Raw genomic sequence first — 20458 nt, 5'->3', positions numbered from 1 at the left:
CAAAAATGATGCAATAAACATTGCAATTACTGTGATTCACCTGCTTAAACCTCTGATTAAACTTGTAGACAAGCAGATCAGCAGGAGTAGTAAATTTTCATACACTCACATTAAATCTTTCATTGGAACAAAAAAGTCATTCTTCTTCACTTATATACTATTAGTTATGACCATTTATCAATTAGATAAACTCTTATCTTGCTTCATATGGCAGTGGATTTTCTGTTCTGACCCAATTTACATGCACAAAGGCCTGCTTGTAAGAAGCTGATGCACATCCACTCACTGTTTAGGAAAATAAATGGCATTTATATTACCACAGTGTGTTCCACAACATGGAAACTTACAGGAGAAATGAATGAAGGAACTTTGCATGTTTTTCAATCAGCACATGCAATCCTGCTGATAAAATTGTATGTGCTTGTACTTTTCTCCAGCAGATTTTTATGGGCAATCCCACTGCAACACCAAGATGCAGTTTAGCCCAACTCCAAAACCCCAAAGCGAAACAAACAGAAAGCCCCAAACTCTTTGTAAGGTTTGTTCACCATTTTTAAAGAGACAGAATTGTCACCACCCATAAAAACCAAGCATTCCAAACTATGAATATTAGAGGTACATGTGATAAAACCAACACAGCAGATATTCTTCCATCTCCAGCTGTGCAAAAATTCATCTACTTCCATGCACTCTTCTTTCCATGGCAGCTATGAACTCTTTATTCCCTATTCCAGAGGGATCCTCACTGCTGTAGCTTCCGTGAATGGCAGGTGAAGACCTGGCACCACCACCAGCTCAGCATGAACAAACAAAACACACTTTACACCTCCTAGTAAAGACTTCCAACAGCTCCCCAGAGTAAGGGCCATTTATTCAGTCTACTTCCAGTCACAATCCAACCAATGAAAAACAATTTGTCCAAATTAACATTCATGATTCCTTCTGACACCAAACCTGCTCGTGGTTATGAATGCACACATGAAAGCTTAACAGGTCCAACAGATATTGACAGCATTTAGAGCTCAGTGCTGGCCAGATGAGTGCATGATAAATCTAATTTAGTAATCACCACTTTAAATGTGACATAATTTACACCTTGTGCATAAAAAGTCACTTAATCTTATTTAATTTTCATCAGCACAACATCTATATGTACATAATTATTATTTAATTACTCAATCAAATAAAATATTTCATAATAAGAAATAATAAAATGGGAAAATATTAAAAATAAGAAGAAAATCGAACAGTAATAGGAAAATATAAAATTATGAAGAAACAAAAATTATAATAAATATAAAAATTAATAAGAAATATAAAAATGTTTTATAAAATGAGTAGCAGTTGATAACCCACTCACCCCAACAAAAGTCTGTTTATCAACTGAACTTTTTTTTGGAATATCCAAGATAAATAAAAGTGATTTTTAAGTGAACCAGAATAAAGGTCAGTAATTTACAGGAAACATGGAAAGCTCTAGTCATCTCTAAAAAAGCAGAAGCATAAATGTAAATTCTGACTCAACCTGTAATTTCTTACTACACTCTATCCCAGCTACAACAAGGACAAAGAGCTGAAGGTGCATATGAGAAAAACTCCATTTTAAGCAATATTTTTATAATATTCTGTGATTAGCAATTAGCTGATTTTTTTAGGAATTTTTCCTTAGGCTACTGTTCTTTTGATTTTTCTGATAGATGGTTGTGAACATTCTAAACATTTCTCATTTATGCAGTGTAACAAATAGAATATTTTTCTTTCAACCAATTTCATACATGGAACATGAGCAGAGATCTGAAAATCCAATCCCCAATCATCAATTCATAAAGAAGTCTTCCCAAAGTGCCAGGCAATCCAACAAACTAGGAATATTCTGAACTAAGTAGGAGGAATTGAGCAGAGGAAACATGTCATGGATAATTCTGTGTGATAAACATGCAACAGCTCCTTCCCCTTTCAAAATTCTTTACATGTGATTATGGTAAATATAAGCCTTCATTCCTTTTATGTATATATATATATATATATATATATATATATATATATATATAAATGTGCAAATCTACTTTTAGAAATATCCTTGTAATAGAAATTGCAAACTGTTCAATTGAACATAAAGAACTTTTCATGGACAACACAGTCTGACTTGTGAATGCACTGTATGTATTATTTACAGAAAACCAACAATAACTTCCCTAAGCTTCTTATATTTCATTATTAATTAGCTTTGAATAATTTAAAAATATATTATCACTGGACTTACCCATAATGGTTAAAGCTGTGGCTTTTGTTAAGTCTTCTTTCATTGATTCAATTATTTCCAGATTACCACCATCCAAATTGCATCTACTTATGGTTCCATTTCCTGAACTGATCCAGTAAAGCTTGTTCTCCCCATAATCTATTGATAAACCTGTAATTACACATACAACTTTAACTGTGGCTTTAATGGATTATATACATGTATTGTTAAACTGCTTTCATTATGAAAGTACATTTAAGAAATATAATATATATATAAAATATAATATATATACACACAATTATATTATCTAGTCACTCATCTATTTACTCTTAAAAAAAAATAAAAATTGAGAAAACTGAACTTGGTCATTTCCAATGAAAAAACCAGGCTTTTGGAAAGATTAGTGCCTTTTATTTCTTTTAGCAGTTACCAAAACCAGTGACTGACTGATGAAAGAGCATTATCTGGCAATGAAGAATTACTTGAAGAAGCTGAGGTCCTGAGCAAGGTTATTAACAACTTGTAAATGCAAACCAGAAGCCATCATTTATATTTTAAAATTATGAATACACAGAGAAGTGGTAAACAAGGTACTTTTTGTGATTCAGAACTATAAAAATTCTGTTCTCTCCCTGCTTAGGATGATGAAACACCAAAATCTAATCCAAACTCCTGATAAATTTATAGTATTACTTTTCATTTTGATTCATAGTGAACTGACCTCATAATCAGTTCCTTGGAGCTTGAAGCAAGAGAACTGTCAACAAAAAGATACTTGCAAAATAAGCTACTAAATGAATAAAGTATAGAGTTTTCTGAAAGTAAGGGCAAAGAACTAGGAGATAATGTATTTCAGACTTCTGTAATCCTTTAAAAACGCTCAAGAAGTGGTAGCAGGAGATTTTCCACAGTGAAATATTCCTGGCATGGTAACAATACCCGCCATAACAATTTGCTTCAGTGCTCCAGCTTTCCCAGAACTCATGCTAAGGATCCAGCAGCAAGTTGCCAAAAAATAGTGTCTTTCACTGCATGGGTCGAGCTCTGGATATTGCACTGTGGTCTTTTCCATCCTGGGGAAAGCTGTTTTGGAATCCCAGACAGCAGGGAGCAGTGCCATGAGCTGCAGCCCTTACAGCTGCCATCGTGTCACCTCTCCATGCACATTTGGCATGGCAGGCCAAAAGGTGTCTGCTTTCTGAGCTTCTGGAAACACCTTTCCAATCCCTTTGCAGGGACTGATATTTCCTTCCCCTTCTCTGCAAGGGGATCACCCAGGAGGAAACCTCACATGCTGGGGGGAGGATCTGGGGCAGTGCCTTCAGGAGGGACTCATCTCACGGTGTCACATCCTCACGTTTGCACAAGCAGCTTCCCTCTGAGCACAGAGCACCAGGGATCCTGGACACAGGCACAGCACAGGGAACTTCCCTGGGAATATCAGGGTGGGTTTATACAGCAGCAGGAAGGTGAGATGTACAGCTCTGAGATGTGCAGCTTTTGGGATCTGGCACAGCTCCTGCCCATGAGCTGCTGCCCACAGATTGCCCCCGGATGGGATCTGTTGGTGAGGCACTGCCAGTGCCAGCTGAGCAGCAATTACAGTCCTGTCCTGTCTGGTTTTATACTTCAGATATCCAGCTGGTGCTTCTTCACACAGGCATCCCAACTACACAGCAGCAAGTGACATGAAAGACATTCCTGTCTCCTTCCACACAAGTCTAGCACGTTATTGTCCCCCAAATACTTTCCACCTATTACCAACCTTTGCAAAAACACATTACTTCTAATGTAGGCAGAGCATGTTTAAATAGATTTTTTTTTCAGGAATTGTCCTGCTTTACTAATGGAAACAAGTGGTTTATTTGCCATAAGCATTACAGATATTCATGATGGATTCAAGTGTAGGTTACTGGCTTAAACCTTATGAGATGCTAATGGGAATCTGACCATGAAGATTGGGCTATAAGTCTCTCAGGGAATTCAAATGAGCAAATGATTTGCCCAACAAATTATCAAATTAAGTATGAATTCTGAATTCCTAAGAATACAGATTATTGGTACTCCAATGACCAGTTCTTTTATCAACAAATATACCTGTAAGCACTGGAGACTTTTAGAACTGCAGAATGGACCAGCAAACCATAACTAGTTCGTACTAGTTAAGATAAAAAAAAATGACACCATTTGTCTCCTAAGAGTATCAGTTCCCAAAATTTCCAAACTAAAAATACTCTTGGTAATAATAGAAAATACTGTAAATGAAAAATTGTCTCCTTGTTTTGATGGAACTCAAATAGGAAAAATAAATCCATCAGCTTAATTCAGGTCACAGATTGGAAAATTCCCTCATTTTTCAAATTCCGAAATTTTGCCTCAAGAACACCCCATCAATTTCCAGGATATCCAGCTCTAATAACACAGATATTTGTCATTTTCAGCAAACTACCTGAAAACTCCCCAAACACTCAAAATTAGCACTGCATGAACTAGAGCTTCACTTAAGGAAAAAAGCCAGTTTTCTCCAAGAACAAATGGAATATTAAATTAAGGTTTTAAGACTGCTACTTTCTAATCTTTAGAAGGATTTCGTTGTTCTTAGCATGGGACTGTATTTTGCTAATGGTAAAAAAAAACATTTAAACCATTGAAACTGGCATTTTGCACATATTTTAATTCAGAGTTTGATACTGGAAACCCTAAGCATTGCAATTCAGGACCTTGTAACCTCTGATCACAAAATATTCAGTGCAAAGTGTTGCCCCCAACCGTCCTTAATATTGTTCTAATGTGTTTTTTCTTCACCTTTAAATTAGTGGGTTTGCCACTCTTTTCTCTCCAGATTAAAAGGTAATTGTCTCTTCAAGTGGATAGACAGATAATCTTATCAACAGCAAAACAGTTATCAAGTAATTTCTGCAAAATTCATTGAATGTAGGCTGTAAAATGCATGTCATGTTGCTCTTATGTCAAATTTATTGAATTCTTTAAATCACTTTCACTTCTGCTGGCTTAATGCATTCAGTTGTAAAAAAAATAAAAGTTTTTAAATCACTTTATTGGTGGGCCATTAATAAGGCAGCAACAATTGACATAATCCCTTTAACTCCCTAAAAATGAAATCATCTACCAAAAGAGACTTGAAAAAAACCAAAAAATGCACATGGAAAGAGCTTTTCTTTTTTTTTTTTTTTTTAAGTGCCATAATTTATCATCAACTATGTGAGTCCTCAAATACTAAAACTGAGGCTGTCATGATTTGAAATTCATGCTTCAACTGTTGCATTTTCCTCTGTGTGAAACGTTAAGGGCCAGTTTATCTTTTGATTATGCAGCTGAGATTCTGGTGAGGAAGGATCCACATTTGCAGTCAAAGCATTCTCTCACAAATATCCATGACTTATTAAAACCCTGACCTCCACATTTTTGTAACCATGATAGAAAAATTGAGAAATACAGATGGGCTCTCCTTCAGTCTACTGTAGTCCTAGAAGTCAATAATACTCCACTAACTCTACAGTGGATCTCAGGTAGAATGGGCTAAAAGAAGCTTAAATTGTGAAACACAACAGTAATACAAGTGTTGTTCATTTATTTATGTCTGTTTCTATCCCTGTAGATGAAAAACCTCATTGCACATTTAAATAGGAGTTCAAGATAATGTCCATAATAAATCACTCTCAGTTAAAAAACAAACAGGAAAAAAGGCATTTACCAACAGGATCTTTTTGATTCTGAAAGAGTATTTTGCTGTTGCTGCCATCCATGTTTGCCATGTTGATTGTGTTGCCATCCGTCCAGTACAGCTTCCTGAAGAGGAGAATTCACATATTTACAGTATTGCTTTGTGCACACAGTGCCTCTAATGAGTCAGCAGTGAAAACACTCATCAGCTTAGGAGACAAAGTGCAAAGCAACTAATAGCCACATGATTTAATCAGCAGCTTTCCAAAGGAAGTATCCAGTCAAGATATTTTCAGTAAAATCTTTAAAATTTGTGCTTTAAAGTTCAAAAGAAAACAGAACGGCCAAACTTCAAGCATAAATGAAGAGCCACCTTCTGATGAGCTTTACTGCAGTTTATTCATCACAGCCATGGACACCTTACCCTTTTACTGGGTGAACTGCAAGACACTGGGGTTTGTCAATTCCATGGATGATTGAGGTTTTCAAGGAACCATCCAAATGTGCCACGTTAATTTGTGTTTCATCAAATTCCGAGCTAATCCAATATAAATTCCGGGATATCCAATCCACTGCAAGACCTCTGATACTCTGAATATCTGCAAAAAGGGAAAGCAGCTTGTTTGATTTTTCTTTCTGGATTGTTGTCAGTGTTTGGGATTAAAAAAAACCCAATGTATTCTACAGTTTGTTAACAATGCTGTGCAATCTTCTATTCAGATGGGTTTATTAACTAGTTGCCAAGAATTATTAATTTTTATTTTTCTTCCTGGGCCTGATACACTAACAATAAGAACATGAAAATCACACTGAATATTCACAGCATGAAACCTATTATCCCAAAAAATTAATCAGAGCTGCTGAACTTCTGCATTGTATTTTTCTACTTCAGAAAGTGTCTATTGCTCAATGGCATTCTAAAACAATGCTATGCTGAAATCTAAAAGCCTCCTTCCTTCTTCAGCTCCACAAAGGCTCCGTGCAGAGGATCTGGACTAAAACCACTGGTCTAGAGCATAGTTCTGTAGCTCATAAGTTCTTGTGTCACTGAAGAAATTTACTGGTTTTACTTTTCAAGGTTTTGAAGACTTCAGGTTACTCCCCTGCCTTCTTCGATATGGCAAAACATCTGTCAGCCAATGGGAAGCAGGGAACGAATTCTTTACTTTGCTTTCTTGCCATTTGTAGCTTTTACTTTTCAAATTAACTTGTTTTTTACAAGATACACAAGCCTTTTCTCACTTTTACCCTTCTGATTCTCTTCCCCATGAAGGAGCAGCTGAGGGGGGCTGAGGGTTACAGCACCATTATTTCCTGAGGCAGCAAAACAGGAATATGATAAGACTGATTTGGTAACTTGATGGTCTTCCCTAGCAAGGTATTTAAATAAATGTCAATCTGTGTTAAAGTCTGCCTGAAATACTGGGTGTAAAGTCACTGCTCCATCTCTAGGTACCAGCACACCCCCCTGCCCTGAGTTAATGGTGGTTGGCATCTTTGTGGAGAAGGGAACAGGCCAAGGGTGATTCAATGATTCATTATAGTTCATCATTTATACACATCTCCTGTCAGCTCAACATGGTAATTTGCCCTGACAGGATTATTGCCCTTGACAAACTGACCTGGAAGTGGCTGAGGACTGCTTTGCACGTCCATAAGGCTGAGCAGTGATTGGGCATTAGGAGGTTTGCCAACATCACAGAATGCAATGAAGGACACCAAACACACAGTCCTTGACCCATTTTAAATTGCTCCCCTGCCCTTTCTGGGTTTGTTTTTTTGTTGTTTGGTTTTTTTTTTTGTTTTTTTTTTTTTTTTTGCTTGTAGGATAGAAAATAATAATTTTATACCCTTAAAAAGATTAAAGTATGACTTGGCATCTTTGTGACACTGGCATAGGACTTCACCCAACGAGAACCCCAGCAGGACGTGCTTACAAAGCTTCTTATGTTCTTATAAGAAGTATAAAAACACAACTGTAAGCAACTGAGATAGTTTACACATAATAAATAGTCTTTACAATGTCTTGATGTGCCAGAAAACTGTAATTTTCCCAAACTTATTACACAAAACTTACATCTGGAACAAAAAAACCGCTAAAAACAAATCAAAACAAACCAAACCAAACCACAAAAAAACTCTACCACAGAAGCTGCCATAATAAAAGGAATATGAAAGAATAGTATATTTCTTTTGGTTTCACTAAGCTCCTTGACAAGTTCAGTGGTTTTTTTTCTAAAATAAACAACTTTTTTATTCTACTACTTTCTGAAAAAAAGCAAGAAACAAGTCCCTCTGCTGGGTACCTGAATACCTGATATAAAGATCTCCAGGAGGAATTCTAAGCTTTGTTCTCATTACTGGGACTGAAAAACATATCTGATTGTTAATAAAGTTGTCTCTGAAAAAGCAGGGGAAAAGAAGAAGTAGCTATGCAAAATAAATGAATTCACAGTCTACAAAATGGGGAAATTGCCATATTTGCCCAAACATTTCCCAAAATGAGCTAACACAGAAGTAATTTCTTCTAAAGTGACACAAGGGGCAGAGCTTGAACCATTTATTTTCTCAATCCCCAGAAAATCAACTATATGGTTTATTTGCTCTCCAAGTCAGAAAAGGTCTGATCTTACACAACTGAGCTATTTCTTTTCTCTTCTCCACCAAAGATTCACTTAACTGCTGGGGGACCAGAGTTGGCAAAATTTATTTTCACATGGTCAGTTTTTCCAATTTTAAGCAGGTAGGCTCATCACAAAATAGAACAAGTGCTGCCAGGAGAGGAGCTGACAGTGGTTGGAAACAAAAACCAAATGTTACCAAGGACAAAAAATGGTTTTCACTTCACTACCAGGGCTACTGAAATAGGGTTGAAGCAATCAGATATAGACTTTATATTCATTAAGTTTCTGTGCTTATGTTCATATTCTGCACAGAAAAAAACCACATTACACCAGTATCACCAAAATCACCAGGCTGCCATGTTGTGGTTTCACCAATGGTCCCAAAGCTGAGAGATCTACATGGACTGGAAAGAGAAAATAACTCTGTCAGAGGCAATTTCATTGCTAGGTCAACATAGGACACAGGAAATTCCTCAGTGCAAAGCTGTGTCAGGATACTGTGCTTCTCCTGCTTTTTATCTTTATTCTTTCTGCCTCCAAGACATTAGCTTCCTTTTTTTACTACACATTTCAATCTTGTACAAAATCAATGCAAAATTACATCCCAATTTGTTTACATAAAATTGAATTATCAATCAATAAAGTGAACTAGTATCCTAAAGAAAATTCTGCTTGCTTATTGTTTAGATCAATTATCCAATACCAGGGCAAGTTACACATATCAACAACCTGCATGTTCCTATTTGAGCATGCTCATTTACCTAGAAGGAATTATTTCTATTCAATGCTGTGCTCTTTACCTCTTGAAATGATGGTTTCTAAGCCAGTCCCATTGATGAAAGCACGTTTGATGGTCTGGGTTTTCACATCAGTCCAGTATAAACGTTCCTCAACAGCATCAAAATCTATGACTGTCACATCATCAATGTCAGGAACAGTGAAGGCTGTGATGAAGTTGAAATATGGGTTCTCTATGTCCACCCCTCTTATTTCTGAACGCCTTGCATAAAGAAGAAACTTCTTTCTTTCTGTTAGAAAAAGGCAAAACATCATTCCTCATCCTCTTCACAACATCTCTGACAGAAATCAAAGTCATTCATTTGAGAGCACTTTAAAAATGTGTAGATGACATTTATATATGTGATTAAACATCTCCAGAAAACGTGCAGCCTAGTGACACTTGAGAAATAACGTTACAGAGCATAAAAACCACTGAAAAAATATAAGAATTCTGTATGTTGGACATTGTTATCACACCTCTAAATCAATATGGTCTTATGAGTGTGAAGGAAAAAAAATGGTGAAAATGTTATTTTAAATATTTTACCCTCTTTAGTCCACTCAAACAAATCCTGCTTCACCTGCACATTGTAAAAGAGTTTAACATTTGGTATCTCAGGGTATCAGAGTCACTGTAAAAGGGAAGTTTTGCAAACAGCAAATGTGTGTGTGGGAAAAGCAAACAGCTGGAACAAAAAGGGCAAATTGGTTGTTTTAATTTACACCTCCACTAGTGAAAAAGGAGGATGAATTAAAGGCAAAGCAGAGCTCTCTTTTTAATCTCAAAACTCTGAATGGTTGGAGCAAGCACCTGCAAATGAACAGTAAAATTAACTTGTTTTTTCCCCTGCAATATCCCTGACATGCCAAAATATTATTTTCTTTTCTATTTCTTTAATGTTATTAATCAACAGTAAAAAGGATAATTCAGTACAAGGTTTTATAGATAATACACACAGTTATTTGACATTTCAAGGGCTTTTAGAGCTTAAAAGTGTGTATTGTAGTTTTTTTTATAAAACTTCCCTGCAAGGATGCACTTCTAATATTTACTCTTTGTTTTTTAATCCTTGAAAATGAAACTAAGACAACTCCAGAGCAGGTAGAGATTTAAGGTATTAAGCATCTTTTGTTATTCAGCTTACCTGACTCAGAATGTTGGGAGGAGGCAGGTTTCAGCATAAAGCTTTCTGGTTTGCAGAGATAAATTTTATGAACACATCACACACACCAGCAGCACAAAGGAGCAGCTGTGGCAGCAAATATCAAAGCACCACAGACCTCAACTATTAGAATAAGTCATTGATTCTCAAAGAAGCAGCTTCTCCTTTAAAACACACCATTAAAAAGCACTGCACAGATTTTATTTTTAACATTCATTTGCCCATTGATCCTAAAATCAATGCAATTGCCAGGCTGTGGGAGGAAAACTTACCATAACAGGTTTTTTTGTCTGAAGACAGTTTCATCAGGTGTGGACAGGCACAGGCAGCACTTCTGTTGTGATTGATCAGGCACATGTGAGAGCAGGGACCCCTGCCCTCGTTAGCAGCACAGGGGTTGGGAGCTAAAACAGAACCATTGGGACACACAACATGTAAAAACACTTGCTAAAGGCAGGGTTTGCCAAACAGCTGAGAGAAGGTAAAAAATCTGTCTGAAGACAAACCCAGTCTAACCAATTTACTGAGCCTGTGCTCTAAAAATTTCTTGTAGGCTAATATTTAACTCTAGGTGAATATGCAATTCTAGTCCAAGAAAATATCTACATATTAAATATATAAAATATCTATATATAGATATATAGATATATAAAATATATTTACCCCATAGCAACACCTTTGGATATATCTATATATCTATCCATATTTAAGTTTTGCTTTTTAATACAGCCAGAGTTTATAATTATGATTTTAGGAAGCCACTGGATATCATTTTCCCAGGGAAATATTAATTTTGCAGCCTTTTCATAGGATTTAAATCTTACACTCCTAATCAAAACACATGAGTTTAAAAAAATGTCAATATGATGTGGACCTGGAAACCAAATTTAATTGTGTGAAAGCAATAGTCAAAGCTTAGATTAGGAGATGAACTATGGTAAATTCAATTTTCTTCTCAATTTGATTTCCTTACTAGAATATTAGTTGGAAATCTAACACAGAAAGAGAATCTGAAAGGGAAAAAAAAAACCAAAAAACCAACAAAAACATAGCAAAGTATTTCTGCTTTCTCAGAGGAAACCTCTGCTAGGTGTAGGTTTTCACAAGTTGCTTCCTATAGCTCACTGATTGAATAAGATGTGCTAAAATTGCTTTAAAGAGCAGGAAGAAAGCTGACCAGAGAGGAGCCTCACAAAAGCTGGGAATGGTTCTTATCATCCTCAATCCTTGTTACAAACCCCAAAGCTCCAGAGCACTGCTGAAGAGACATTTCAAGCATAAACAGAAGTAATGCTGAGCCTTCCTTTTGTAAGAAAAATAAAACTTTGAAAATTAGCATTGATGAAAAGGGAAGTGGGACTGACTGACTCAAAGACAAACTTATAATTAACAAAACCAATTAGTGTAGAATATATTGCTCTAACACTGAGCTAGGCTGCAGTACAAGTAATTAGATAACCACAGCAGTCTAATGTATGAATTTCCTTAAAAAATAAATATAGCTCAAACTCAAGCACTACAATTTAAAGACAAAGTTTGCTTCATTGAACCATTTTTTTTTCACCACTGCATGCTTCCTTAAATTTATCCAGCAGTTCCTGACTCCTTTAACTACTTACTTGTCTAACCTGTACTGTGGGAAGAAAGAAACTTTCAAAATCTTGGAAAAACATGCTAATTACAATTGTAGCCATCAGTCTATCAAAACAAAACAAAACAAAACAAAACAAAACAAACAAGAAACCCAAACCAAACAAACAAAATAAAAAAAAAAATCCCCTAAACACAAAACTAACCCACAGACCAGGCTTTTACTATTTTCTATAAAATCATCCCATTTTCCCCTTTTGAGCACTGGAGGCCACTCAGCCTTTCCCAGGAGCTAAAAATGAGGAATGTTTATTTACCACCACTTTTCTTGTATCAGTAGGAACACAGAGAAAATCTGGGTGATCTCCTGCAATAAGTTCACAATGCCATGTGGAAGACAAAAAAATGTGAAGTTGAAGAAAAGCCACTGAAGTTAAGAAGGCTCAGGGACCCTTCCCAACTATTAATGAGCTATTAGTAAAGAGAAGTCATCCACCCCTATGAAGTGTACATCAGGAACAAAACACAACTTAAGAGTTTTGAAAATATTGTGAAGGAGATCACAGAACCATTTCTGTTGTAAGGGATATCAGGACACCAGCTAGAGATTTAACCTCCTGCAATTTTTTGGCATTTTTCCCACAGGTGCTGCAAGACTGTAAAAATCTGATCCTGTGTTTTGCAGAGAAGCATTTCCTTTCATTCATTTGCCAATACAGAGCAGTAATTTCTGTGGAATTCGAACAATTCAGTCTGCACACAACCATGTGACAAGGATTTACTCAGAGCCTAAGAATAATTAATCCCTGTATCGTCTTTCCATGCAAGTAGTAATTTATGGGATGGAATTTAAAAAGGACAGAAGAAAAAAAGTAAAGGCATGTTGGCTGATGGTTATTTTAAAGAGAATGTTGTAGTTCAAGAGTGCTCCAAGCATCCACCAAGGAGACAGTGCAATTTGTGTCCTGTTCATATCACAACTCCCTCTATATTTTCTATTTTGCACAGAACACAAAATTGGTGGGAAAGGAAATGTTATAAAGCAGATGTGTTTGTTTCCACTCGAGTGCACAACTCTAGGAGCAAAGTACCATGATCTGAACATTACTTCTAGCAACACATATTTATAGATTCCTTTCATATTCACACTGCTTTCATGGAATAGCTAAGCCTGCTCTTTATTTCCTAATAAAAACTAATTCTCCTGAGGGCACATTGTTATTGCTCTGACTCTCAAAAACTTGGCTTTTTTATTTTCTTGTGCTCATTCTAACACTTCTATTTCTATTGTGAATAACCTCAGAAGCATTTGTTACTCACCTTTCCTGTGCCATTTATGGTTTCACAGACTGCCACCAGACAGAAGCCTGTCTATAAATGGAATTTCCAGCAACATCAGCCAACCTGTCCCCACAGCAAAACCTGTCCCAAACTCTTGCTCAGCCTGTCAGGCCTCCTTGATGTGCTGAATATGATCTGTATACAGTATTCCAGCTGTGGGAGTGGCATGGATTTATACAGCATCACAGTTCACTACCTGTGCTGCTTTATTCCTTTCCTAATCATTTCCACCAATCTATTTTCCTTTTGATCACAGCAAGCCACAGACCTGGCATTTTCCCTGCCTGGACAGCCTTTTTCATTGTTTGATTGATTCCCAGTGCTGATTGCTTGTCCATCTGTTTGTCTCACTGTGCTGTGCCCAGGTGTACACACACCAGTGTTGTCACTTTGCTTCCTGACTGCTCTCTAAAACTTCATTTAAACAAAATGCTTCTTTTTCTTGACCAGTAACCCTTGAAACACCCCCTTAGACATTCCATCACCAGCTGACAAATGAAATCTCACTCTGACAAGCTCTCAATATGCATTTCCTATGGCCAACTCATCCCCTGCATTAACTTCACACTGAGCTTGTCCCTTCGTGGCACCAGATTTTGGTGAGACAAAGTTTGATCTTAGACTTTAACAGTGCACAAAGTGTTTGAATTCTGCCTAAGCCCTCAAATACCTGCACTACAGTCACATCAAATTGCTGGCAATTGATTCCCACTCCTATTTAAAACCAGTTACAGATCAAATCCTCTGCTCCCTGTCAATACCTCCAGTAGAATTGCTTTTCCTGAGGCCAAGGTACTCAGCCAAGTTAAATCTTTATGCTGCCTGATTATATCTGGTTATTTTAACACCAGGCTTTGAAACTGAAGATTAGGACTGATTAGATGTGTAAGTTCTAAAATAAAAATATTTGTTTCCTCTAATCACTCTGTTTTAGTTCTTAATCATTCATTGCAAAAATTACCCAGTAGAAAAATTTACATATTCACCACAAAACTAAATAAACAGGAATACTCTTAGAACAAAGCACAATTATTAAAAAAAGTCAGAAAAACATATTTTAATATCTATAAATATCCATTATAACTCTATTTATATGTAAATATATATGTTTGCTATATGTAAATATATAATATGTATACTATATGTAAAATATATATGTATGCTATATGTAAATACTATATGTAAATATATAATAAATATATATTATAACTATAAGTAAAATAATATATATTTCACATTATTTTTAATACATATACCAAACTTTCTGCTCGTTTTGAAGTAAAAAGAACATATTCAAGATTGAGATAAGATCTCAAAGTAATAAAAGTTTTTAGTTCCTCTCATCTTTAGCTGCATTTCTGTAAGAGTTTGTTATTTTAAACAGCTGGCAGTCTGGGCCTCAGTAGAATATTGTAACAAAACAGTGCTATGAAGGTAAATGTTCTTTTTTTTATTAATTACAAAAGAGACCAGTGGCACCAACATACCATATTTCTTACTGTACTGTTTGTCCTGATTTCTAAATAGAAATTTAATCTGCAGAAAGAAAAATAATGCCATAGCCAGGCTTGGTTTTTAATTTTAATTCAGATTTGTACCTTGGAGAAATGAAAAAAAAAGGGGGGGAAGTGTGAGGAATTCACAGCTTTATGTTTTCAAGCTGTGATCCTTCCAATGCTCTCAATTTACCCCACTTACCACCATCCTCAGCAGTGCTACAAAAAAACTTCTTGTGAATAAAATAGACCTTGTTCTTTGCAGCAGGTGGATTTTTTTAAAAAACAATGATAGTTAAAAAAAAACCAATTAAATCTTCCTAGAAACTTTTGTGTTTGCCATCTTACCAGCACTCCTGAGACTCAGCTTTGGTTCTGGGAAGACAAATAGGGCTCAAGCTCACATTCCTGAGAATATCCTGCATTAGGGGATAAGATCCCCAATCCCTGTGGTTTGCTGAGAGCTGAACTTACCATCCATACAAATATCTCACTTTAACTTTGCTACCTTAAATCAGCATCTGTCCTAGACTGACTCCAATGAAATGGCTTTAGGCTAGGAGAGTTTATTTAGCTCTGCTCTACTTCTTTTCAATCAAAACAACTTCCTTGATAGATATGTTAAAAGCTAATAAACCTTCACCCACGTAGATGACCCAGATGGAGATGAAAATGCAAAATGTTCATCCTGCAGTGCTCTACTCATACAACTGGCAGTGTAAATCTACTCCTAATTTTATTTTAGGATTCTAACCTGCACACTGTCTTGTTCATCTATTGCAAAATAGCTAGAAATTCAAAGGAAAATTTAACAAGCAATCAGGCAGTATCATCATTTCTTCAGCTCAAATAAAAAGGTACTGCAGTTTTGAAGAAAAAAAATTGCTCCTGCTGGAAGAGAGTCATTTAGAGCAAACCCAGAATGCCAAACATAAATCAAAATTCGGTGCTTTCTACATCATAAAGTAAAAGCTGCAATTACACAACTTGATCCTTGAACTTCTTGATTTTGGCAAAAAACAACTGAAGACTTTTCTACAGCTTTTATTTGCCTGGAGGCCAAGATATCAGTGACTGTGGAACACTGCCTGATGTCTCCCTAGGCTACAGAATCCCTCTGAAGATGCTGTCTGGCCCCAGTCCAAACAGAAAGGAGTTGTTCTTTTCCTGAGAGCAAGAAAAGGCAAATAGCAACTCTCCTGCTACTTTGGAAACATCAAATATGGAACACTGGTCCTCAAATCCCAAAGTTATGAGCGGTTAAATGAAAAGAAAAATTGTCAAATTAAAGAAATTAAAAGTGCCAAAAGCCCCCAAACAAAAAAGAACACAAAAAGCTGAAACAAAAGAGGAAAAAAAAAAAGAAAAAAACCCCTTATTTGAAAGGTGTATGCAGAGATGCATATTTACTCCAAGCCTATTTTAACTGCCTGAGCACACATATTTTCTTCAGCAGCTTTTAAGAACCCTGCCCCAAAATTAAATTCTGAAGAATAAGGGAAATAAATGCCTTATTTCAGAAAGTGATGAAATCCAAGAGACTTAACATCCACTGAAAACCTGTAACATCTATCTTCAATATACGTACTTAATTATTTTAAAATAAAAGCATCAGAAAAATGAATCCTGACAGTTTATGTCACATACTGAGAGGTCACAGTTTTCACCATGCTGAGAAACACTGCCCAACAATGATGAGTATTCATTGCTTTTCCTTAATCCATGGGAGAACATTCCTCACATCCTTTGCCTTCTACTGTGCAGTAGAATTCTCCTTGCTGGTACCCATTTACATTAGAGCTTTAACCATCATTTTCTATGCATAACTAATGCAGAACTGGGCTCCAGTACATTTACACAGCTATCCAAAATTGTCAGGGTTTGAAGTTTTCTAATCAAGATTGCTCACAACTTACTAACATAAAAGTCTAATTCCTTACTGAGAACTACAAACCCTGGGTGAGGAGAAAAACAAAATATCATTTCTCAGTATTCAAAAAAAATAGAAAAACAACAAGCATTCATGAGATAAATTCTGAAATAGTATTGTATTAAGAGTAACTTCTTGCCAGGAAAGTTGAAATTTATCCAGAGAACATGGAAGATTCTTTAACTAATTGGTGGGCATCCTCCAGTGGTATTTTTCACTTTCCAATATTTCTCTATAAAATATTCACTGTCTTTTTTTATATCTCACAACAAAAATTCATACTGGTTTTTTTTTCAGCATTTCTAATTTACATGGTACATCCTAACCTATACATATACATACATATATATATATATATATATATATATATACACACACACACACATATATGTATATTTGTAGCCAATAAAAACTTCTGCCACATGAATTGTGTGGTTTGGACTTCATCCACTGCTGAATAAAACAGTTCAAGCCAAAATAATACACAGATATTTATATTTAAAAAGAATATGGATTCCCCCTCAGAGGAGGAATAATTAATTATTCTATTAATAATACATTTATATATATAAAGAATACCTATTTCCCCCCTCAGTAATAAATTATTCTGTAAATGTTCACCTTGTGGCTGGCGGCTTGGATGATAAATCTGGAGATCAAATGGCTGAGCACTTGTTTTTTGTATTACACTGACATTTTGGCCAGTCCATTTATTGGCTTTGGCGAGGGTATTGGTCCTCCAATCTGTCCAATAAACTTCACTCCCATACAAAGAAACAGCAAAAGGGTGAGAAAGATACTCGTGACCCCGAATAATCTCTATCATGCTGGTTCCATCATACAATGCAGAATAAATGGCATCCGATCTACAAGACAACCCCAGATTTAAGATTATGTAAAAATAAAATAAAAATCACACAGCCATTATGACATTGGGCAAAATGGGTAAAGAACTTACTTTGTAAGAGTGGCACGACCAAAGAATTTTTGCAGTGCAATCGTTAACTTTATAGATGATAAAGCTCATATTATTAATTTAACTAGACATACTAAGTACTTGTTTGTATAATGCTTTCATTTGCCTCAGTGCTGTGAGAAACACAACAGAAAATTCAGTTTTCTTTCAGATGATCTTCAAAAAATAATGACCTAACTTGGGCCTTGCATGGATGAGTGTCAAGGAGGACACATGGAAAAGCACAGGGAGCCAGGACCGTGGGTGATCCCAGAGCTGGCAGGGAATTAAACCAATGTACATTTTGTACATGTGCCTGCCCAGAGCTCTTGATGTCCACACTGTCCATGACTACATTCCACTTTCCATTCAGGGAGCATTCCTGAGTGACAACAAGGATGCTGTGAGCACTTTACCTGGCATCTGTCCACACGATTCTTTTTTCAAAGTGATCCACAGTGAGGCCATTGGGCCAGGCTCCAGTGTCCATGTCCTTGTAGATGATTTTCCTCTCTGCTCCACTCATGGAAGCAGACTCAATGCGAGGGAAATTTGCATCCCAGTCTGTCCAAAACAGAATTCTGGTGAGAGGAAAAGGAAAAGAAAGGGGGATAGAAGAAAATATTAAAGCATGAAGTAAAAATCTGAAATGGTTTATGTGACAACAGTTGGAAAAAAGGTTGAACCATCTACATACTTGAAATGAAAGGATTAAACATGGATCAATTTGGGTCTCTGTATAAATTCCTTAGGGTAACATGGAAGTAATATTTCATTATTAGTGAGAGCTATCATGAAAATAAAGAACTTAAAAAAAAAAAAAAAACATACTAGGAGTTTGATAGCATTCCCTTTTCCATGTCCATTTACACAGTGGCAGCTTGCCTTGTCTTCCCTCTATAATTAGAAACCCAGCTCATTAACAGAAATTATAATGAGAGCCTTTGAAAGCAATCCAAGGATAAGAAGGATGGGGAGGGGAGAATGGGAAGAAGGGTGATTTGAGGTAGCAGGGATCAAGGAACAGGCTAAACAAGAGATTTTCAGCTGCTCTTAAGAGTGTTTTAATTAAGACCCCTGGATTTTGTTATGTCACTAATGAATTTTATACAGATTAGACTTGCTAAGAAAACTTCAAAGACAGGTTTTATTGTTGTCTCTCTCAGTTTTGTACCATCTCTAGTGTTTCTCTAATAAGGAGAACTTTCACTGTTATAACCAAAGAAGATTCTTGTTAATTAACAGAAGCAGCATCACCAAGAAGACAGAAATAAACTCTGACTGTTCTTAGATTACTGAATTTTCAACAATGCACAGACTTGTTAAAGGAAAATTATACTTGTGATAGGAAACTTGTGGTTAGTTGTAAAGAGTTAATGGCAAAGAGCCAGACTGCAACAAAACTTGTGACAAGTTTTTGTGTTTCCCACTAAAGGACCTTCAGCCTTCGCAGCCAGGGAGGTTCACAGGGGAGGTGTTTATCTACAGATGTTTATTTTGCACACATCTGCATGGGTGTGGGCTGAGAACACCTGCTCAGCCCCACTGCAGGCTGGAGAGCAGCTCTGCCCCCACTGAGATACAGGATTTGTGCACTCCTAACACAACCCTTTTCCTTGAATCACCAGTGTATATTCATATTTATTTGTGAAAGGATGAGGAGCTATTCCTGTCTATGTTTAAAGATTCTTTTTTTCTTTCCTGACTTCTAACATAACACAGCATCAATTGCTTCTGGCTCTTCAAAAGGCAGATTAAGCCTTCAGTTTCAAGAAGAGTGGTAATTTGATGTTTTTTTCCCTCCCAACCATTTAATTTGAGCAACTTCTCTGCCAATTTTTCTGCCAACAGGATGCCTCTTTTTAAATGTCTTTACAGATTAGTGATGCACTCTGTAAAAAAGCTTTCTAACAGCTCAGGTGAGAGGGCAAAAGCCCTGATCATTAAGGCATGTACGTCCTAATTCGCAATTTAGATCCCAGAATTTGGGACCTTTATTTTTTTATTCACAGCTTTGCCTCTGAGAGAAATATTCAGTGAAGACACATGACAGACCACAGCAAATTCCTAAACAAAATTAAATATCGTGACTTTAAAACAGGTCAGTTGTGTTATTTTTGGCCACATTTAATTTATGGTTGGTGGCTTGGTGATTTTGTTGTGTTTTTCTGAATGTTTTTGTTTGTTTAGGGTTTTTTCCCCCCTCTCTGAAAGAGCAATAATTATAGGAAGAAAATGGAGCTATTGAATACACATAATATTCTGATTTATAGCATACCCCTAATGAATAGTTAGAAAAAATACTGACAGGAGCTGGCAAGCATTTCCTCCACTTTATAGATGAAAATTAAACACAAAAGGTGGCATTTATCTCACTCTTTTTTAAGGCTTCCAGTAACATCTAAGCTGTATTTTTATAGTCCCACCAAAAAAACAAAAAAAACCAAAACAAAACACAAAAAAAAAGCCAACAACAACCAAAAATCCCCGAACATACTCAAATAGACAAAATAAAAGACAAAATTAAAAGCAAAAGAGTGGTATCTAAGTAAGAAGAATCACCTAAATCTCTCCATGAACCACACAAATGTTAGACCAAACATTCCACCTATCATTCACCTCAAAAAAAAAAAGAAATGAAACAACAACA

At 36.1% G+C, this 20458-nt stretch overlaps 1 protein-coding gene across 1 annotated transcript in view; it reads right to left on the bottom strand.

Moving 5' to 3' along the window:
* LRP1B (LDL receptor related protein 1B) overlaps positions 1-20458 on the bottom strand; it is a 474765-nt gene that overhangs the window by 159805 nt on the left and 294502 nt on the right. Inside the window, exons 26-32 of the mRNA XM_050976996.1 lie at positions 18225-18389; positions 17475-17719; positions 10769-10900; positions 9354-9581; positions 6354-6528; positions 5961-6055; positions 2264-2413 (exon numbers count right to left, since the gene is read on the bottom strand). Of these exons, the coding sequence (XP_050832953.1) occupies positions 2264-2413; positions 5961-6055; positions 6354-6528; positions 9354-9581; positions 10769-10900; positions 17475-17719; positions 18225-18389 (1190 nt within the window). The remainder of the gene's footprint in view (positions 1-2263; positions 2414-5960; positions 6056-6353; positions 6529-9353; positions 9582-10768; positions 10901-17474; positions 17720-18224; positions 18390-20458) is intronic.

This window comes from Serinus canaria, chromosome 7 (assembly GCF_022539315.1).
Source record: "Serinus canaria isolate serCan28SL12 chromosome 7, serCan2020, whole genome shotgun sequence".
NCBI classification, from domain to species: domain Eukaryota; kingdom Metazoa; phylum Chordata; class Aves; order Passeriformes; family Fringillidae; genus Serinus; species Serinus canaria.
Note: the sequence above shows the minus strand (reverse complement) of the source record. Positions and strands in the feature narration are given on the sequence as shown.